At 52.0% G+C, this 17,860-nt stretch overlaps 6 protein-coding genes across 6 annotated transcripts; 4 read left to right on the top strand and 2 right to left on the bottom strand.

The window, feature by feature from the left end:
* Positions 1-161: 161 nt before the first annotated feature.
* Positions 162-1,630, top strand: DSM5745_01364 (AIM24 family protein; the record flags this gene model as incomplete). The annotated part of the gene is made up of 6 exons (XM_026743380.1): positions 162-363; positions 421-539; positions 596-667; positions 724-894; positions 945-1,063; positions 1,114-1,630. The coding sequence occupies 6 exons, from the start codon at positions 162-164 to the stop codon at positions 1,628-1,630; spliced, it is 1,200 nt and encodes a 399-aa protein (XP_026609225.1).
* A 745-nt stretch (positions 1,631-2,375) lies between these two features.
* Positions 2,376-3,972, top strand: DSM5745_01365 (uncharacterized protein; the record flags this gene model as incomplete). Its single annotated transcript, XM_026743381.1, has 5 exons — positions 2,376-2,658; positions 2,718-2,764; positions 2,895-3,363; positions 3,451-3,484; positions 3,534-3,972. 5 exons carry the CDS (start codon positions 2,376-2,378, stop codon positions 3,970-3,972), a joined length of 1,272 nt encoding a protein of 423 aa, XP_026609226.1.
* Positions 3,973-4,373: 401 nt separating this feature from the next.
* DSM5745_01366 (kinesin family protein) lies at positions 4,374-6,733 on the bottom strand (the record flags this gene model as incomplete). The annotated part of the gene is made up of 3 exons (XM_026743382.1): positions 4,374-5,948; positions 6,002-6,411; positions 6,466-6,733. 3 exons carry the CDS (start codon positions 6,731-6,733, stop codon positions 4,374-4,376), a joined length of 2,253 nt encoding a protein of 750 aa, XP_026609227.1.
* A 1,853-nt stretch (positions 6,734-8,586) lies between these two features.
* On the top strand, positions 8,587-11,417 carry DSM5745_01367 (COPII subunit SEC24; the record flags this gene model as incomplete). Its single annotated transcript, XM_026743383.1, has 3 exons — positions 8,587-9,081; positions 9,139-10,785; positions 10,842-11,417. The coding sequence occupies 3 exons, from the start codon at positions 8,587-8,589 to the stop codon at positions 11,415-11,417; spliced, it is 2,718 nt and encodes a 905-aa protein (XP_026609228.1).
* A 1,864-nt stretch (positions 11,418-13,281) lies between these two features.
* On the top strand, positions 13,282-14,549 carry DSM5745_01368 (mitogen-activated protein kinase; the record flags this gene model as incomplete). The annotated part of the gene is made up of 5 exons (XM_026743384.1): positions 13,282-13,388; positions 13,437-13,632; positions 13,684-14,065; positions 14,118-14,465; positions 14,521-14,549. 5 exons carry the CDS (start codon positions 13,282-13,284, stop codon positions 14,547-14,549), a joined length of 1,062 nt encoding a protein of 353 aa, XP_026609229.1.
* A 220-nt stretch (positions 14,550-14,769) lies between these two features.
* On the bottom strand, positions 14,770-17,708 carry DSM5745_01369 (uncharacterized protein; the record flags this gene model as incomplete). The annotated part of the gene is made up of 11 exons (XM_026743385.1): positions 14,770-15,413; positions 15,490-16,019; positions 16,080-16,486; positions 16,534-16,692; positions 16,740-16,881; positions 16,931-17,022; positions 17,075-17,169; positions 17,222-17,284; positions 17,354-17,367; positions 17,424-17,575; positions 17,634-17,708. The coding sequence occupies 11 exons, from the start codon at positions 17,706-17,708 to the stop codon at positions 14,770-14,772; spliced, it is 2,373 nt and encodes a 790-aa protein (XP_026609230.1).
* Positions 17,709-17,860: the final 152 nt, after the last annotated feature.

The following is a 17,860-nucleotide window of genomic DNA, read 5'->3' on the forward strand; positions in this document are numbered from 1 at the left end:
CGGAAAATCCCACGCCGAGGCCGACCCTAAACGCTTTTCCCGATTCGGAAGCGCAAATCCAAGTTTCAAGGAGACCGCGGAGGAGCGAAGCAACAGCAAGCAAGCCTTCCTACCTCTTTCCTCTCGTATCTTATCTTAGATCATTTTTCGCAAGCGGGAAAATGGTCCAACCCCTGAGGCGAGGCGTGAGGACGCTCACATGGACACGAGTCCTCCCTCGCCAAACGCGACAACCTGCGTCATCGCATCGCGGATCTCAAGCAAGATACGTCCAGATTCGTGCCTCGCCTACGGAGCAACCGGCCACAGTCAATGGGGGCAACGTGCCCATTGTTGATACACCCAGCTCTGCGGAGTCTGCCGGTATGTGGTCTTCGTATCCGTCGGAAAATATCCGTCGCTAATTCACGGACATTGCAGATGCGCGATTCGATGTCATCGGAGCACCATACTCGTTACTATCGGTTTCGCTTTCGGCCTCACAGAACCTCTACACACGGCGCGGAACGCTAGTTGGGTTGAGTGGCAAGGCGGACAATGTAAGCGATTACAGGCTGGGTTCGAACGTTCGCTTTGGCTGATGGTGCCGGTATAGGTGATTTCGACGTTGAGTGTTCTGGAGCCCTTTCGGAGGGCTCCTGTTGGTGTGCCATTCCTATACCAGAAAGTACTTCTTCCTTTTTTTCGGCCTTGGAACGTCAGGTATTGATCTGTGCTATATAGGTCTCCTCCGCTAGTCCCGTCACTGCCTTGATTTCCACTCGATCTCCCGTTACATCGTTCGCCGTTGTTCATCTCAATGGCTCTGTCGATTGGATGGTGGCCCAGAGAAGGGCGTTGCTGGCATGGACTGGTCGCTCGCTGACTATCCGTCCAACGATCAACACAAGCCTGGTTGGTACTTCCGGTCTCGTTCACTAGAAGGGCTAGACTGATTTATGCAGAGCATGGCTCATTGGGGTAGCTCCGAGGTCACCGGAAGGGGTTTGCTTGCTCTTGTTGGAAGCGGCCAACTATACTCTGTTGAGCTGAAGGCGGGCGAGCAATACATTGTCCACCCTAGGTATGTCTGAGTGACTGCTCTTTACTACCGCAGCCGCTAACCATTGAAAGCAATGTGGTCGCCTACACCGTGAGCCCCAATCCTCCTCGCCCCTACCGCTTCAAGTCAACGACCTTGAAATTCCAAGTCCCAGGCCTGAAAAGTCTCCCCAACTTCCTCCAAAACACACAGTTCATCAAAGCCATGTCGGAAACAGACTCATGGAAAACCGCCATGCGGATATTCCACAGTGTCCGTACGTGGTCGCGGATGACAATTTGGGGAGATAGGCTGTTCCTTCAGTTTGACGGCCCCTCCACTATCCTCTTACAATCCCGCGGATCCCGGGTCAGCGATGTTCTAAGCACCCAAGAGGTCAATGAACTCGCAAGCACACCTCGAGGCCTCACGATCCTCCCTCCCAAGTCAGAGGCAAAGGACACTGACTCCGAGCAAGCCGACGTCCGCAAAGTTCCTGGCTCAAGGACGGTGGATGAAATTGAACAAGAGATCAAGGGTGTCTCTCAGAGTATCGCTGTCCTGACAAAGGATGGGAAGGTCACATTCGAGAAGCCGGGACAATCATAGAAGACGATAACTGTACAACACATACTCCGTATACACCCATCATATTTTCCTGAAGAATGATATCTGCCAATATCATTTTATGCTTATCTTAAGGGAACCAATTATGTCAGTTTCTGCTATCGAGGCCACGGAAAGGACTGCGACCACGGACTTTGCTTTCCTGGTCATGTAACGACGCTAGAGAAGGCACAGGGGCCGGTGTGGTTTTTCCTTCTCTCCATGCCCTTCGGAGTTCCAATTAGTAGGCTTCAGATGAGTTTCTCTTATGTAAATATGCAGGCAGGTCCATGCATGGTCATTCGTCAGCGCTGTACAACTCCGACACTGCAGAAGCTGTACCACGTACCGCACAGGATAAACGATATTGTGGACCAGCTCAGCCAGCCCTAAATTCGAGATCAGAAGGTTAGATTCGTCCTCATCAATCTAAGTGGAGGAGCACGGTTCGAGGCTGGCTGGATGAGACTGCAAGGTTGCAGCAGGCAACGCTGAAGAATCCACTCCTTGCGCCCGCGCCAGGGTTCACCCCGAGTCACCTCGTCACCAAGAATGTCGTGTAGCAACAACCGGCACAGACCAAGCAGACAACCGGTTGCTGTTTGCGAATGCGCAAGAATGAGTCGGCCCCTCCTTATCTTGTTGCGCGAGCATGCGTTATGGCCTGTCCTCCCATGTTGAGAGCACTACCGTCCTACTCCTCCCACGAACACACAGTCTAGCTACCGTTCGGTGGTCAAAGCAGAACATGTCTAGCAGTGAGACTGTAACTGTGGACGAAAGTGCTCCCTTTCATATCTCGACCGTCGAGTACGAGACGCCTAACCAACGACGGAGCTCCTTCATTGAGACCGTAGCGAATGGAGCTGTGGTTATCGATCAAGAGAAGTTCGGAGTACGGACTCGGTCTCGAGAGGCATCAGCTCCGAGCTCACTTCCGGCTGATGCACCTCCAGATGGAGGACTCCGAGCATGGAGTACGGTCGTCGGTGCCTGGTGCGGCATGTTCGTGAGCTTCGGCTGGATCAGCTGTGAGTATCTCAGCACATTCAGACCTCAAGATCCAGTTGACCAACATAGATCGATATAGGCATCGGTGTCTTCATTGACTACTACAAAGCCCACCAGCTTCGAGATGTGAGCACGAGCGCAATAACATGGATCACCTCACTGGAGTATTTCATGATGTTCTTCGGGGTTCGGCTACACCTACAATACCCTACTCAGCAGCATCTACGTCCACATCCATACTAACTTTCCAACGCAGGGCCCCTTCGTCGGTATAATCTTCGACAACTTCGGCCCGCGCTGGGTCCTCCTCTCCGGCTCATTCCTACATCTCTTCGGCCTAATGATGATCTCCATCTCCTCAAAATACTACCAATTCCTCCTCGCGCAAGGCATCTGCAGCCCAATTGGCACAAGCGCTCTCTTCCACATCAGCATCAACTGCGTAAACACCTGGTTCCGTCGCCGCCGCGCCCTCGCCCTCGGAATCACAGTCAGCGGCTCAGGCTTTGGGGGCATCATTTTCCCTATCATGCTGGCGCGGATCACACAGCTGGTGGACTTTGGCTGGGCGATCCGCACCTGCGCGTTCACAAGCTTGTTCCTGCTGATCATCACAAATGGGACCATCCGCTCGAGACTGAAGCATAAGCGACGAAGCCCGTTGTGTCACCCGCTGGATTTCCTGAGGCCTCTTCGGGAGATCCCGTTCGTCTTAACGAGCGCAGGTACGTTCTTCTTATATATGGGGCTGTTTCTCCCGTTTGCATTCATCCCGACCCAGGCGCAGAGGTACGGTATGTCGTCGTATCTAGCGTCGTACCTGCTCGCTATTCTCAATGCTGGAAGGTTAGTCAGGCCTCCAAGACCTCAGTAGAAAACCCCTAACAACGCACAGCATCCCCGGCCGCATCCTCCCCCCTTATATCGCCGACCACCTCGGCCGCTTCAACCTCATGATCCTGACAACGCTCGCCTGTATAATCCTCGTGTTAGCCCTCTGGCTCCCGAGCCGAAGCAACGGGCCAGCAATCGCATTCGCCGTGCTGTACGGGTTCACCGGCGGCTCAGCCGTCTCTCTCGCGCCGGCTCTCGTCGCGCAGATCTCCGATATCCGGCAGATTGGTGTGCGTAGCGGGACGTATTTTGCCATTGCGGCGTTTGCGGCTCTCACGGGGACGCCCATTGCTGGGGCGCTCTTGCCGGAGCCGCTGAGTGGGAGCTATTTGGGTATGGAGTTGTTTTGTGCGGGGAGTATGGCTGTTGCGGTTGTGTTTTATGGGGTTGCGAGAGGGATTGTTCCGGGGGGTGGGTGGGGGTTGAGGGTTAGGGTTTAGGACTGTGTCTTGTCTTTGTGAGCAGATCATGATCACGGTTGGAATGTTGTTGCCCTTGGGTATGATTGGGAAACGCCCCAACTAGGGCTAAATCATGCATATTTTGACTATGTAACTAACCCTATAGTATGCAGTAGTAGGTAAATAAGCGCCAAACGCCCTCGCTTCAATATAGATGCAAATGCATAATGCATAGACAACGCACCTTATACCATGCTCTTGCGAAATGAAATCAAGCATGCAGGTCAACTAAACAAAAAATCATCAGAGGGACAACATATGGGGAATGCCGAATAGGGTAAACGTGAAGCCAAAACCAAAACCGAAATGCAAATGAGAAATGCGACGCGATTCCAATGCTTCAGATGAAGATGCAGCGCAATGCATAAACGCAGAGTTTTCTATACCAAAACACCAGCCCGCATACTCTGAACCGTCTTTACACCACAGCCCTTCAACTTGCTTAATTCCGCCAGACTGTTGATACGGACCTGACTTTCCTCCGAAAGCCCCTGGTCCATCTCACAGAGGCAGTCCACGATAGCCTCGGCCTTCTTCACGCCGACGCCTTTGAGGAGCTTGATCTGGCTGACGTCACGGGAGTTGATTATGGAAAGAAGGTGGATTGTTCGAGGTGACGGGATAGATTCGTCGCCATCTAGGGAGACCAGATCCAGTTCAGGGCTTGTTTGCTTGGTTGTCTTTGCACGCTTCTTGCGCTTGAGGTGAGACGTCTCTGTCAAGTCGAAATCGGCGTCTGAGTCAAGGACGTGGGAGTCTTGGTCTTCGTAGTCTGCGTCGGCCTCTTCAGCGACAGGTCGTTTGGTGCCTTGTTTCCTAGATGACGGCAGAGAAAGCAAACTGCCCATTCCCTTCTTAGCCTCTACCGCGGGGGTGCAGGTTACTTCAATTTCCTGGCGGGATTTGTCCTGGATGCGCTGTTTGAGGTTGCTGATCTTTTTGGCGAGCTTTTCGTTTTGCGGGAAGAACGGAAGAGCTAGCTGATACATCTTAAGCGCTGAGATGTCTTCGCCACGGCCCTGGTGTTGTTTTGCCATGAGCAGATATGATAGCCCCTCGGCCCTACTATCCTCAGAGCCCTCGATGCGCTGCTCCAGAAGTTCCAAACGCCGTTGGACCTGTTCGTTCAGCTCGCGAACCTGTGTCTGTCTTGACTTCTCGCTGACTGCGCGCACAGCCAATATCTCTTCCACCTTCTTCTCCACGAGTTCCTCGATTCTAGCAGAGATATCCTCCTGTTGGTGTTTCGGAGGGACTCTCGGGGGTTGCGCGATTCGACTAGCTTTCGCTGAGCGTAGTCCAGGTAACTCTGAGCTTATTGAAGGTCGGCTAGGGATCTCTGGCTTCTTGAACACAGCAGACGTCCTCGGATTTGGTTTGTCCGCATAAACGTTGAATGCTTTTGCCGGTTTGGGATCGCCGGGCTTCGAAGCCTCCTTATCTTTATTGGCAGCGAGGTTGACGTTAACAGATGCTGCCAATGGCCGAAGAGGTTGCCGTTGGGCTGTGAATGAGGGTCGAGCTGCAGGTCTCGGAGGTCCTTTGAAGATTGGCTCGTTTTCCACTTCGCGCAGTTCGATCTTCTTGGTGCGGTTGGCGAAGTTGAGTGAGCTGATTGTGTCCAAGTGATAAGACCTGACGGGGGCCAAGTTTAGAATCATCACAGTAAGCCCGTTATTCTGACCCAGTGACAGGATCCTAGTCATCTTGGACTCTCGGTATGGTATACGTTGATGCTTCTTGGTGATCGCCTCCACACATTGGGCCAGGACAAAAAGACTCTTGTTGATGCTAGCAGATTCTACCATCCGTTCCTTGTCATTATCCGTTCGGCGGTTATCTTCCGAGCCAGCAAGATCAATAGCAGATGCAGTGCTGATACGAGTTTGGTCGCCGGTAGTGATCGCAACCTTTACGCAGAGGATAGCATGTGACCGTGACGAGTGGGCATTTAGCTGTAGGCCATCAGCTGCGCTGTATCATTGTGGTCGTGAATCAATAAACAAACCTTGGTAGCGGAGGTAGATCTGTTGATATTCGCCTGGTCATACAGGATCTCAAACTCCTTCAAGCTGTGGCACGGCCTCTCCGTCAAGCCCACAACCACTGTCTTCCCACCATTGTCCCTAAGCGGTAGGCCGGCCATCGTTCTCTTCTCCGGCGGCTCAAATAGATCGAATACCTTGTCGTTGTAGATTTCATAGTAGCTCAAGGAAACGCTGACCGAAGTTTGCCCCTCGCTATCCTTTTCCATCTTGCGGCTCCGTCGGTATATGCTGCTCAGGAGACGCGGAATAACACCCCGTTCAGCGAGACTTTTACCACCTCGCATTGTGTGCGTCTTTCCCGTTCCAGTAACTCCATAGGCAAAGAGGGTGACATCAAAACCGTTGAATAGATGCTTGACGGTCGGGGTAACTATCATATCTGTTAGTATACCGCTGCTTCAAGTCCAGGCTACAAGTCACAAACCCTCTGCCTCGAATAGCTCTTGTTGAGACGCCTCCGCATCGTAGACTGCATTGAATTGGAAAGAGTACTCCTCATTTTCGTTCTTCGGGTTCGGAATTCGTACGAGTGTATCCCTATCCCTCAGCGCGGCCAGCTTCGACATCTCTTTAGAGACCTTCTTGTCGTCCTTGGGAGGTAGTGTATGCTTAGATCCGGTATGTAGGATAATGTCGACATCCCTTTCCGACTTCAACAGCGGCCGAACCCGCGCGACAACACGTACGCTCATTGTGTAGACAACTGCTCAACGTCTTGGTGTAAAACAATAGAGGACCGCCGTATCGCAGTCCCTTCTGTCCGTCTAATCTGGCCTCGCGGTCTATCGTAGCATGGTATAACTGGCCGTGAGCGAGGTATATCGGAGATTCAAGTAGTTCATCTAAAATCACAGGAGAAATGCAAATCAATGAACCCAGAAAAGCTTGAATCAGAATGAAAGAAATGCAAAGACGCCGGGAGTAATGGGTGAAAGCTGCAATTCGAGCATAAGACGATGATTATTGCAGGATAAAGCGGAGTGAAGCAGATTGTGGTGCGAGCAAGCGACTAACGCGTTGGCAGGGCAACCGTGAACTATATCCTGGTGACGGAACCATGGCATTTAACCTGAAAAGTATCTACTTTATATCTACTTTATATGGTCTATTTCACAGTTATTTTATTGATCTTGTTGTTTCCACATCGGTGTAGCTTATTGATTATAAGCATAGCTCTCTATATATAGCTGTGACTGCCCAACTCACATATACTGCCCAGACAGTCCTCCAGTCCTCCGGTCTAATATCACGAATTCACGATCACCTCTATCAAAAAACAACAGTGGCAGAGTAAAATAGGATACTTTGGCATACTGGTCTAGTGGCTCTCTCACCTCGTCCCTACTGACGCCACAGCAATCAGCTGCCCAACAAGCAATGGCAATAGCACTGACTGACTGACTGCCACCCAACATGCACTCATTTTCTGTCTCTTATATAGGTACAGCCTGGCCACAGAGCCACTTGAGCATAGGTTCAGTAATATTACTCGTCGCACACCTTGATCTGTCAGTCTTGAGATCTGTGCAACCCGCCAGCTTACCAAATAGATATGCATCCTAGTTAGTAGTCCCAGAGGCTATAAGTATTAAAGCAGCTAGCTGCGCCAGCTATCTTTTGTTGGCCGCTTTGCTCGGCTTTAACTACCGCGCTCCTTTGCTTTGTAGCATCCTATTCCAAAGAATCACAGTATAGAGGGCATCCCTGATGCTAGTTCCACAGTAACCTCCATGCCACGTATTACGCCTTATATAGTGAGCGAGATTTTGGCATCAATTATAATGGCCTAGCTGTCGTAGACTGTCCATAATAATGTCTGATACCAATGAAATTGTGTCTTATTTGCCCAAGTTGTTTATATATACTTATGATATTATTGACGCAAGCCACTTTATATCTATGGCATTATCCTTTAGACTCTTGTGAAAACCAAAATAATATGTATCTCAGTCAATTATTTATTCGGTCTTATTTAGGATAAAACCAATAAACCCAGCATTTGAGCTCTGAGCCCCAAACTTGACACCATATACACCGCATTTCTAGAGAACGACGTCGGATGATGTGGGAAGAAAGTTAGATATTTAGGTTAAATAGGAGAAGACTGTCTTGAGAGCAAATGCTGGACAGCGTCCATTCCTATTTGGACACGATCATCAAATTTCTGGTTGAGAGATGACATAGCTATAGATACCAGGCTACCCCGTATCTCGATTCGAGTCGGCTAAGCTGCGGGGCATTCTGATTGGCGCAGGCCCAAAGGCCACCGTAACCCGACCTCGACTTGTAAGTTGACCTCAACTCCAGGGCTCCCTCCCACAACCCCCCTTCTCGACCCCTACTCCACATCCCTCATAGATAATTTCTTTTCTCCGGCTGTTAGTTGCAGATATTCTCCCTCTGTCCGTGACCCAAGCATTGACCTGTCCGACAGAGCGAACCTGAAGCGAGCTACGCGACCGGACTCCATCCCTCTCCGAGAACGCCGCCGGACGACATTCGAATAAGCGGAATATTCCCTACCGGAAAGTTATAGGAAATCTCGATGGCATCTCCACAAGGGGGCTACCCTCCCCAGGAAGGGTACGGACAACAACCCGCGGGCTATGGAGCCCCTGTTCAGCAGCCCGGGGAAGCTCCTCCCGCTCCACAAGCCCACGCCGGAGGGAAAAAGAAGAGAGCATATGCTGGAGAGGCCTTCGAGTTCGGCTCCGGTGCGAATGCTGCCCTCGGTGGTCAGCCGCCTGCCGGTGGTAGCTACGGGGCATACCCTCAACAGCCTGCCTACGGAGCCGATCCGTCGCAGATGGCTCAAGGATATGCTCCTCCAGTTGCCCCGGGAGTCGCACAGATGACCCAGCAGTTTGGTGCTATGGGTGTCACGGATCCTCACCTTATGCCACCTCAACCGGCTCCCCAAGCTCCCCAGGCCCCGCGAGCAGTTCCCCTCAATCAACTCTACCCGACCGACCTGCTCACCCAGCCGTTCAATGTTGCCGAGCTCGACTATCCTCCCCCTCCTATCGTCCTGGCGCCTGGGGTATGTGCTCGACAAGAAGGCTCGATGTGATGGGATGATGGCTGACATGTTGTTTAGACCAGCGTTTACCCCTCTCCCTATGCGAACTGCCCTTCGAAATATGTGCGCTCCACACTCAATGCCGTCCCGACAACGCACTCGCTTCTGAAGAAGTCAAAACTCCCCTTCGCTCTTGTCATTCAACCATACGCTGCCCTCCACGATGCCGAAGACCAAGTTCCAGTAATCCCAGACCAAGTCATCTCGCGTTGCCGACGCTGCCGATCTTATATCAACCCCTTTGTGACATTCCTGGACCATGGACATCGCTGGCGTTGCAACATGTGCAATCTGACCAACGATGTACCGCAGGCGTTCGATTGGGACACAACTCTCCAGAAGCCAGCAGACAGGGCACTGAGAGCTGATCTCAACCACGCAGTGGTGGAATTTGTGGCCCCTCAGGAATACATGGTTCGACCTCCGCAGCCGCTGGTTTATCTCTTCCTGATCGACGTGAGCTATTCGTCGGTAACCAACGGTCTTCTGGCTACGAGTGCCCGGTGCATCAAGGAAAGCTTGGACCGAATTCCCAATGCAGACCGACGGACAAGACTCGGTTTCCTCGCCGTCGATTCCAGCCTTCACTATTTCAGCATCCCTCGGGATGGCTCAGAGACATCCGACCCGCGTATGCTGGTCATCAGTGATCTAGACGAGCCTTTTCTTCCCATTCCCGGAGATCTACTGGTAACTCTGAGTGAGTGCCGTGAGAACATCGAGGTCTTCCTCGACAAGCTGCAGGAGATGTTCCAGAACACCCAGAACAACAGTTGCGCCATGGGCTCGGCCCTGCGTGCTGGATACAAGCTTATTTCTCCCGTCGGAGGTAAAATGACTGTTCTCACCTCTTCTTTGCCCAACGTCGGCCACGGTGCTTTGACCATGCGAGAAGATAAGAAAGTTCTCGGAACAAGCAAGGAGAGCGGTCTGCTTCAGACCGCGAACAGCTTCTACAAGAGTTTCGCTGTTGAGTGTTCCAAGGCGCAGGTGTCTGTGGATATGTTCTTGTTCTCATCTCAGTACCAAGATGTGGCGTCACTCAGCAATCTCCCCAGATACACAGGTGGTCAGACATATTTCTACCCCGGCTGGAATGCTGCCCGTAGTGAGGATGCGATCAAGTTTGCGCGCGAGTTTTCTGACTACTTGTCCTCCGAAATCGGTCTCGAGGCCGTGCTTCGTGTCCGCGCCACCACTGGTTTGCGCATGAGCACATTCTACGGTAACTTCTTCAACCGCAGCTCCGATCTCTGCGCCTTTCCTGCCTTCCCTCGTGACCAAGCATACGTTGTCGAGGTCGCGATTGATGAGACCGTCACAAAGCCTGTCGTCTGCATGCAAACAGCGGTGCTTCACACGACCTGCAATGGCGAGCGCAGGATCCGAGTCTTGACCCTGGCGCTGCCTACTACACAGAATCTGGCCGACGTTTATGCTTCGGCTGACCAGCAAGCTATTGCTACCTTCTTCAGCCACAAAGCCGTTGAACGGACACTTGGAAGCGGTCTGGAGCAAGCTCGCGAAGCCCTACAAGCGAAGGCTGTGGAACTGCTATCCACCTACCGAAAAGAACTTGCTGGTGGAAGCGTTGGTGGCGGCGGCCTCCAATTCCCCGCCAACCTTCGAGGCCTGCCTGTCCTTTTCCTCGCGTTGATCAAGAATGTACGTTTAAACCACCTCTGGCGTTTTGCCCGCATTTACTGACATCAAGCGTACAGCTCGGTCTACGCAAGTCGGCGCAGATACCGACGGATATGAGATCTGCGGCTCTTTGCCTGTTATCAACCCTCCCTCTCCCACTCCTCATCCAATACATCTACCCGAAAATGTACTCTCTTCACGATATGCCCGATAACGCCGGCTTGCCAGATGAGCAGACCGGCGAAATCGTCCTACCGCCCACTGTTAATCTGTCCTCCGAGCGAATAGTTCCTTATGGTCTCTACCTCATCGATGACGGCCAGACTCAGTTCCTGTGGGTTGGACGTGATGCGGTGCCGCAGCTCCTACTTGACGTCTTTGGCCTAGCTGATAGGTCCCAACTCCGGGTTGGCAAGCAAAACCTCCCTGAGCTGGACAATGACTTCAACGGACGGGTCCGGGCGGTTGTGGAGAAGAGCCGGGACCATCGGTCGAAGGGTGTGGGCAGCATTGTGGTGCCACACCTGTATGTGGTCAAGGAGGATGGAGAGCCCGGCCTTCGTCTGTGGGCGCAGACGATGCTGGTGGAAGACAGAGCGGACCAGGGGGTCAGTCTGGCGCAATGGATGGGCTCACTGAGGGAGAAGGTTTGAGACCCTTTTTGTTAGTCATTTGTCTATATTTTCTTGACTCTCTCGTTACCGAAGCCTGCAAATTCGTATTTGATAGATTAGACTGACGCGCTCAAACCGCAACAGGTCATCCAGTAATGATAGCATCTACGATTTTTGGCCGATTATGAGTTACCCTATACAACAATAAACCCGAGGTTGCTGACCTCATTCGCAATTCCGCTCCGGATTCTCATCCGTTCATTGTACCATCATCCAGCGCAGCTCTCAGGAATATAGGTGTTGTAAGGTGTAGAGGGGTATTTTGCTTTTTCGTCTATTTTCTCGTCCGGCCGCCGGTCCACGGTCGTGGCAGCAGAATGAATGATAATCGAGAGTTCTTCAAATAAGCTGCGCATTTGACCTGGCCTGTGTTGATCATGCACTGTAAACTTTCGATTACGGCTTAGCCTGCCAGGGAAGGCCGACGTGCCCAGAATAGACAGGACAAATCAACGGCGGAGGGAGCGAAGAGGATCGAGAGGCTGGGATAGAGGACGACGTGATTTGACAGGAGCCGGTGATATGTGATGGACTAGACGCTGTGATCAGTTGGAGCGGCAGCAGTAGCGCCGGTTTCGAGTACTGCCCCTCTCTGGCTGTTCAAGAGTGAATCAAAGTCTTCAAAGACCAAAGTTTGAGGTGTTGTCTGATTAAATTGCTGTGGGTGCTGAAACACTGGTCGAGACAGCACGAGAGGTTCCTGACCCAGAGTCCGTCCTCACTGCTGCCCCTCCATCCTGCCCTTAACCAAGGTTCCGGCACTTCTCCAGGTCGACTCTCCATCTTCAGTTGACTACATTGCTACTATCTGTCCTGAACTGTCTCTCAAGTTATCTATCGTCCTAAGGTAAAGTTCGACCTCTCTATACTCTGCCCTCTTCTGTCCAGTCGCCAGTGCTAGCTTCCCCTCGTTTCAGCTCACCCCCACTCTGGCCGATCTACGCCTGGGTTATTAACCTCTAGTTCAGTTCTCAACTGGGTCTCCGACTCCCCATCGTGCTGCTGCTTTTTCTTGGTTCTCGCCCTCCGCATTGGAACTTGGACCTCCAAGCTTCTTACCTGTCAACTTGCCAGCTTGGACTTTGTCGTTCCTGAGCTGTCCGGCCCCGTCGCCCAGAGCCAACACGGACAAAAGGACGGTAAAAATAGATCGGAGCTGTGAAACATCGACCTAGACCTAGACGGCGAATCCAGCTGGTGAGCTTCTCCTTTTCTTGCGATGTCTACAAATATTTTGTTTTCTTCTCCCAACTTCGCATGCATTGCCCTATTCTCCTACCTCGATCCTGGTTCTTCGCTATATTGACACCGTCGCCTACCGAACAGAACGCCTGATTTGGATCGAGGCCCTTTGAATCCCGGTCATCCAAAGCAACTGACTTCCATCGCCGGATTATACGTGAATCGGTTGGCCATTCCAAATTCCACCACGTTCTTGAACCTTTCCTTTATCTTCCCGATTCTCGTCGGCCTTCGCGGTTCGAGCGATAGCAGCCGGCACGGGCCATACCCCGCATTCGAATCTCGTCCGACCACCTTTCCAGTTCAGCGGATAAGTCGACAACGGATTGTTGGCGACTCCTGATATCGTTTGGAATACCGACAGAACCAGCAATTGTAAGCGTCTTCCATGGCCTCCATACCCGATTGCTACGTGAGATGGACGCACGGTCATCCTGCAGTGTGTACCTGCATGACACGCACTAAGTGTATTGCTTGAGTGTCTTTATCTCTGCGCGCATCATACTTCACCTAATGACCTGCTTTTGAGACGATTTCTCGCCATTAATTCAGATCCCACTTTATCACGGTACTAACTCTCGTCCAGTTCAAATCAACCAACATGGTGCAGCAACCGCCTCAGGGGGGCTCCAGGAAGATCTCCTTTAATGTCTCCGACCAATATGAGATTCAGGATGTCATCGGTGAAGGTGCCTACGGTGTTGTCTGGTGAGCATTATGGCGCAAATCAGGCTGGTTGATAACTGATTCCCGCAGTTCTGCTATCCACAAGCCTTCTGGGCAGAAGGTAGCAATCAAGAAGATTACACCTTTCGACCATTCAATGTTTTGTCTGCGAACATTGCGAGAAATGAAGCTGCTCCGATACTTCAACCACGAGAACATCATTTCCATTCTGGACATCCAAAGACCGCGAAACTATGAGAGTTTCAACGAAGTTTACCTCATTCAAGTACGTCTGCCTTTATGGATTTAAAGAAACGGCTGACCGATGGCCATGTAGGAATTGATGGAGACAGATATGCACCGTGTTATCCGTACGCAAGATCTATCGGACGACCACTGCCAATACTTCATTTACCAAACGCTGCGTGCCCTGAAGGCCATGCACTCCGCGAACGTCCTCCACCGTGATCTTAAGCCATCGAACCTTCTCCTCAATGCGAACTGTGACCTGAAGGTCTGCGACTTCGGTCTCGCTCGATCTGCGGCCTCGACCGACGATAACTCTGGTTTCATGACTGAATATGTGGCGACGCGCTGGTACCGTGCTCCCGAAATCATGTTGACATTCAAAGAATACACGAAGGCAATTGATGTATGGAGTGTGGGATGCATCCTTGCAGAGATGCTGAGCGGGAAGCCCCTGTTTCCTGGAAAGGACTGTAGGTGCTCCCATCACTGGCAAGTGGAAGATTGCGCACTGACACATGGCAGACCACCACCAACTGACCCTAATTCTGGATGTTCTTGGAACACCCACCATGGAGGACTACTACGGCATCAAGTCCCGACGAGCTCGGGAGTATATTCGTTCCCTTCCATTCAAGAAGAAGATCCCCTTCAAGGCACTGTTCCCGAAGAGCAACGACCTGGCCTTGGATCTGCTAGAAAAGCTTTTAGCCTTCAACCCGACGAAGCGTATTACTGTTGAAGAGGCATTGCGTCACCCGTACCTGGAGCCATACCATGATCCAGATGATGAGCCAACAGCGCCTCCCATCCCCGAAGGGTTCTTTGATTTCGATAAGAATAAGGATGCTCTTAGCAAGGAGCAGTTGAAGAGTTAGTTTTCGAGCCTATTTCTTTCATGGCATCTTGACTAACAACTCTCTCACAGTTCTGATTTACGAGGAGATCATGCGGTAGGAAATCAATTGTCAGACGTTGGGATTGAGGCGCATGGAAGCAGCAGCACGCTTGCACATATCATATTTGCATAGAATTTAGGAAGTTTGCCTATTCGCAGATTAATGTACTGCATTTTTGTCAACCCTTTCTTTACTCAGGGACATGGAAACAAGAATCGATCTATTAACTGTTACACAGTACGCAACCTAAATGCATCATGGGTATATAACAGTGCCGTCTACCTCGACCCCAAATTCCTCATAAACTCCTCTATCCCCGCACCAACGCCCTCAGGCGAAGGCTTCGCTGCACATACATCCGGCTTGAACCCACACTCCTTCACTAGATGATCCCTCGTCGTTGGCCCAATCGTCGCAACAAACACTTTCCGCCCGGCCCCTTCCTCAATCTTATCATCCTCCCTCCTCAGAACCCTGACCATAGCATCGCACCCCGTAGGCGAGAAGACAACCACCCATATCACGGCCGCCTCGGAGTCACCGTTCAACGAATCCCGCAATACATTCTCGAAATCCCCTTCAAACCCCTCCACCACCCCCGTCTCATAAACAACAACTTCCTCAACCCCAATCCTCTTCTCCGCCTCAGTGCCACTCCCCATAAGCGTTCGCGGTATGATATCGCGTCTCGTCTCGCCGACAAGGAAGAGTAACGGCGGCTTGCGCTCTTGGAGCCGTCCTTCGAACAAAGCATTATAGTGCTCTAGTATAAACTTCGCCAGGTTCTCTCCGTTCCCGGTTTCCGCGCCGTGGATCGTCGCGCTCGGGAGATATTTGTCTCGCAGTGTTGTTAGTGACCGTGCGGTTGCGGGGCCGACGGTGTAGAGGGGGAGGTTCTGTGACGCGGATACTAAATGCGCTTCTATACCCATTCATTCCCATTAGCACATACTCCCCAAATAACATGCAGCAGTTAGTAATGTTCTATAGCGACGTACCCTCAACACCACCCACCATCTCCGCAAACGCCTCGACCGCGCGCTGGGACGTAAAGATCAGCCCTCCATATCGGCGGTCCGGACCGGGGCGCAGACTGCCATTCTCGAGGAGCTCCTTGATGCCGGAGAGGTTCTGGGTGTGGAAGTTATGGCTTAGGACGGGGATAAAGGTTGGTTTGGTATGTTGGGAGGAGAAGAATTCGTCGTAGCCGTCGTGCGGGGAGGACTTGGTTTTGAGGAGGAGGATGCGGCGGGGTGAAGGAGGGGTCATTGTGGATACGTTGGGTTCGTCGCGCGGGATTTTATGTTCGGGAATTTGATTTGTTTCTTCCAGGCGACCAAGTCTCGAGTTCTTGGAGTTGCGGATTGGAAGTATGAGAGGTTTATTTTGTGGTGGATGCGTTACTCCCGCCGCGGAGTGGAGCGGGGAAGACTCCGGATGGCTACGGTCTATGATGTAGTTGATGGATCTGAAGTGAGGAAGAGCAGAATTGCTACGAGTACAATCTGAACAAACGAAATCAATGCGTCTAGTATTGTTATGTACACTAAGAAAACAGCACTACTGGTCGTCGAGAACGTGCACGTACTTCTTCTCCTCCGCCCGCTCGCGCTCCGTAGCAGGGGGCAGATCGTAGTACGAGGCACTTCGGTAGCCCTTCAAGTAGTGAAAGGTGAGCTCGGCCAGCTCAGCAGGCTCGATCCCGAGATCCTTGAACGTCTTGGCGGTATGGTCGATCTCTTGGTCGATGAACTCGCGCTCAACCTCATCGGCGCTCATGGTGGGCCACCACAGGTACTTGTTGAGAAGGTGAGCCGCAGGCTTCAGGATACGCTTGGGAACATTGATGTGACGGCGGCGCTTGATGATTTCACGGTCGACAAGGGGAGCAATCTCGGCAAGCGAGTAGTTGGTGGGGCCGTACAGCTCAAAGGTCTGGCCAGCGGTGCTGTCATCGTGGAGCATGCGCTCAAGAGCAGTACCAACGTCAATAGCCTAAGAACATCAGTCTCTGCTTAACTAGAACGTGCGATTCATCTTACGTGGACGGGCCAAGAGCGCTGCAGGAGGTGGTTGGCGGTGAAAAGGTTGGTCGCGCTGGCAAGCTTGTGAAGAAGACGGTCCTCGAATCCGAACAATGGAGCTGGTCGGACAATGGTGGTCTCTGGATATATCGAGCGTGCAACTTCCTCACCCCATCCCTGGTATGATCAGTCATTGTTTAAAGAAATGACTGGAACGGACATACCTTGGTGGAGAAGTATTCGGAGGGAGAGTTCTTGTTGGCATTGTAGGAGGAAACATGGATGAAGCGGTCGACGTCGTACTTGGCCACTGCCTCTGCAATGCGCTCTGTACCGTCGACGTGCACGTCGGTGTATGAGAAGTTCCTGGCGGTAATCAGCACAGCACCGAACTTCGGAATGTTTCGCAACGAACTTGGTAGGGTATTCACGGCCGACAAGGTTGTAAACGACGTCGGAGTGGCGGACGCTCTCCTCGATGGACTGGGTGTTGCGCAGGTCGTATTCCTAACATCCGCGTCAGTGCATGCCTCGCCATCCCGCAATGCCGGTACCGTACGATGAAAACGACCCGCCCGAGGTCACCGGTAACCTTGAGATGGCGCTTGGCCATCTCCTCACGGTATGGAACAACGACAGTACATCCCTGTGTAGCTGAAAAATATGTCAATCTATATGCCTTCCGCGCACCTGCATCCGGACATACCGAGCTTGTTGACGATGTAACGACCGAGGAAACCAGTAGCACCGAAGACAGTCGCAGTGTGTCCTAATCACGATTGGTTAATTTAGAATGTTCGTTCGAGCTGGGTGAGACGGGGAACGGCTTGCGAAGTACCTCCGAGAGAGTGACTATAGAGAAGATTGTCAGCGCCGCAGCCCACACCGGAAGCGAATTGAACACTCACCGTCCACCCTGGATCTTCAGAAGCGGCTTTCCAGTGCGAGTGATCGTAACATCTTGGAGGAATCGGCGTTGAGCCTGGAATTGGACACGAGGGGTGGGGACGAACGCCCTAGACCCCAGCACGGGATTGATGGCCCTGGACTTCTGCATGGCCTATATTTCAGTCGTCAGTAAGTCATATGACCGAATTGAGTGTATATAGGTCACGTACGACAGCAAGTAAGAGCTGGGAGAGAGACGGCGCGAAGCTCGGCAAGCGGTCCTTGATGAGGTCGAAGTCATTCATCTCCGAAGCAATCTGTCGGCACGGGACCACGGCGCTAGTCCTGATTCGGCCAAAATGACCTGGACTTGCGGAATGTGACGGTCAGGCTGCCATACGTATACCGCTACTACACGGCTAAAAATGTGCTTCATGGTTTTACTTCTAAGTTTGAA

Source organism: Aspergillus mulundensis, assembly GCF_003369625.1.
Source record: "Aspergillus mulundensis strain DSM 5745 chromosome Unknown scaffold_0, whole genome shotgun sequence".
Lineage (NCBI taxonomy): Eukaryota > Fungi > Ascomycota > Eurotiomycetes > Eurotiales > Aspergillaceae > Aspergillus > Aspergillus mulundensis.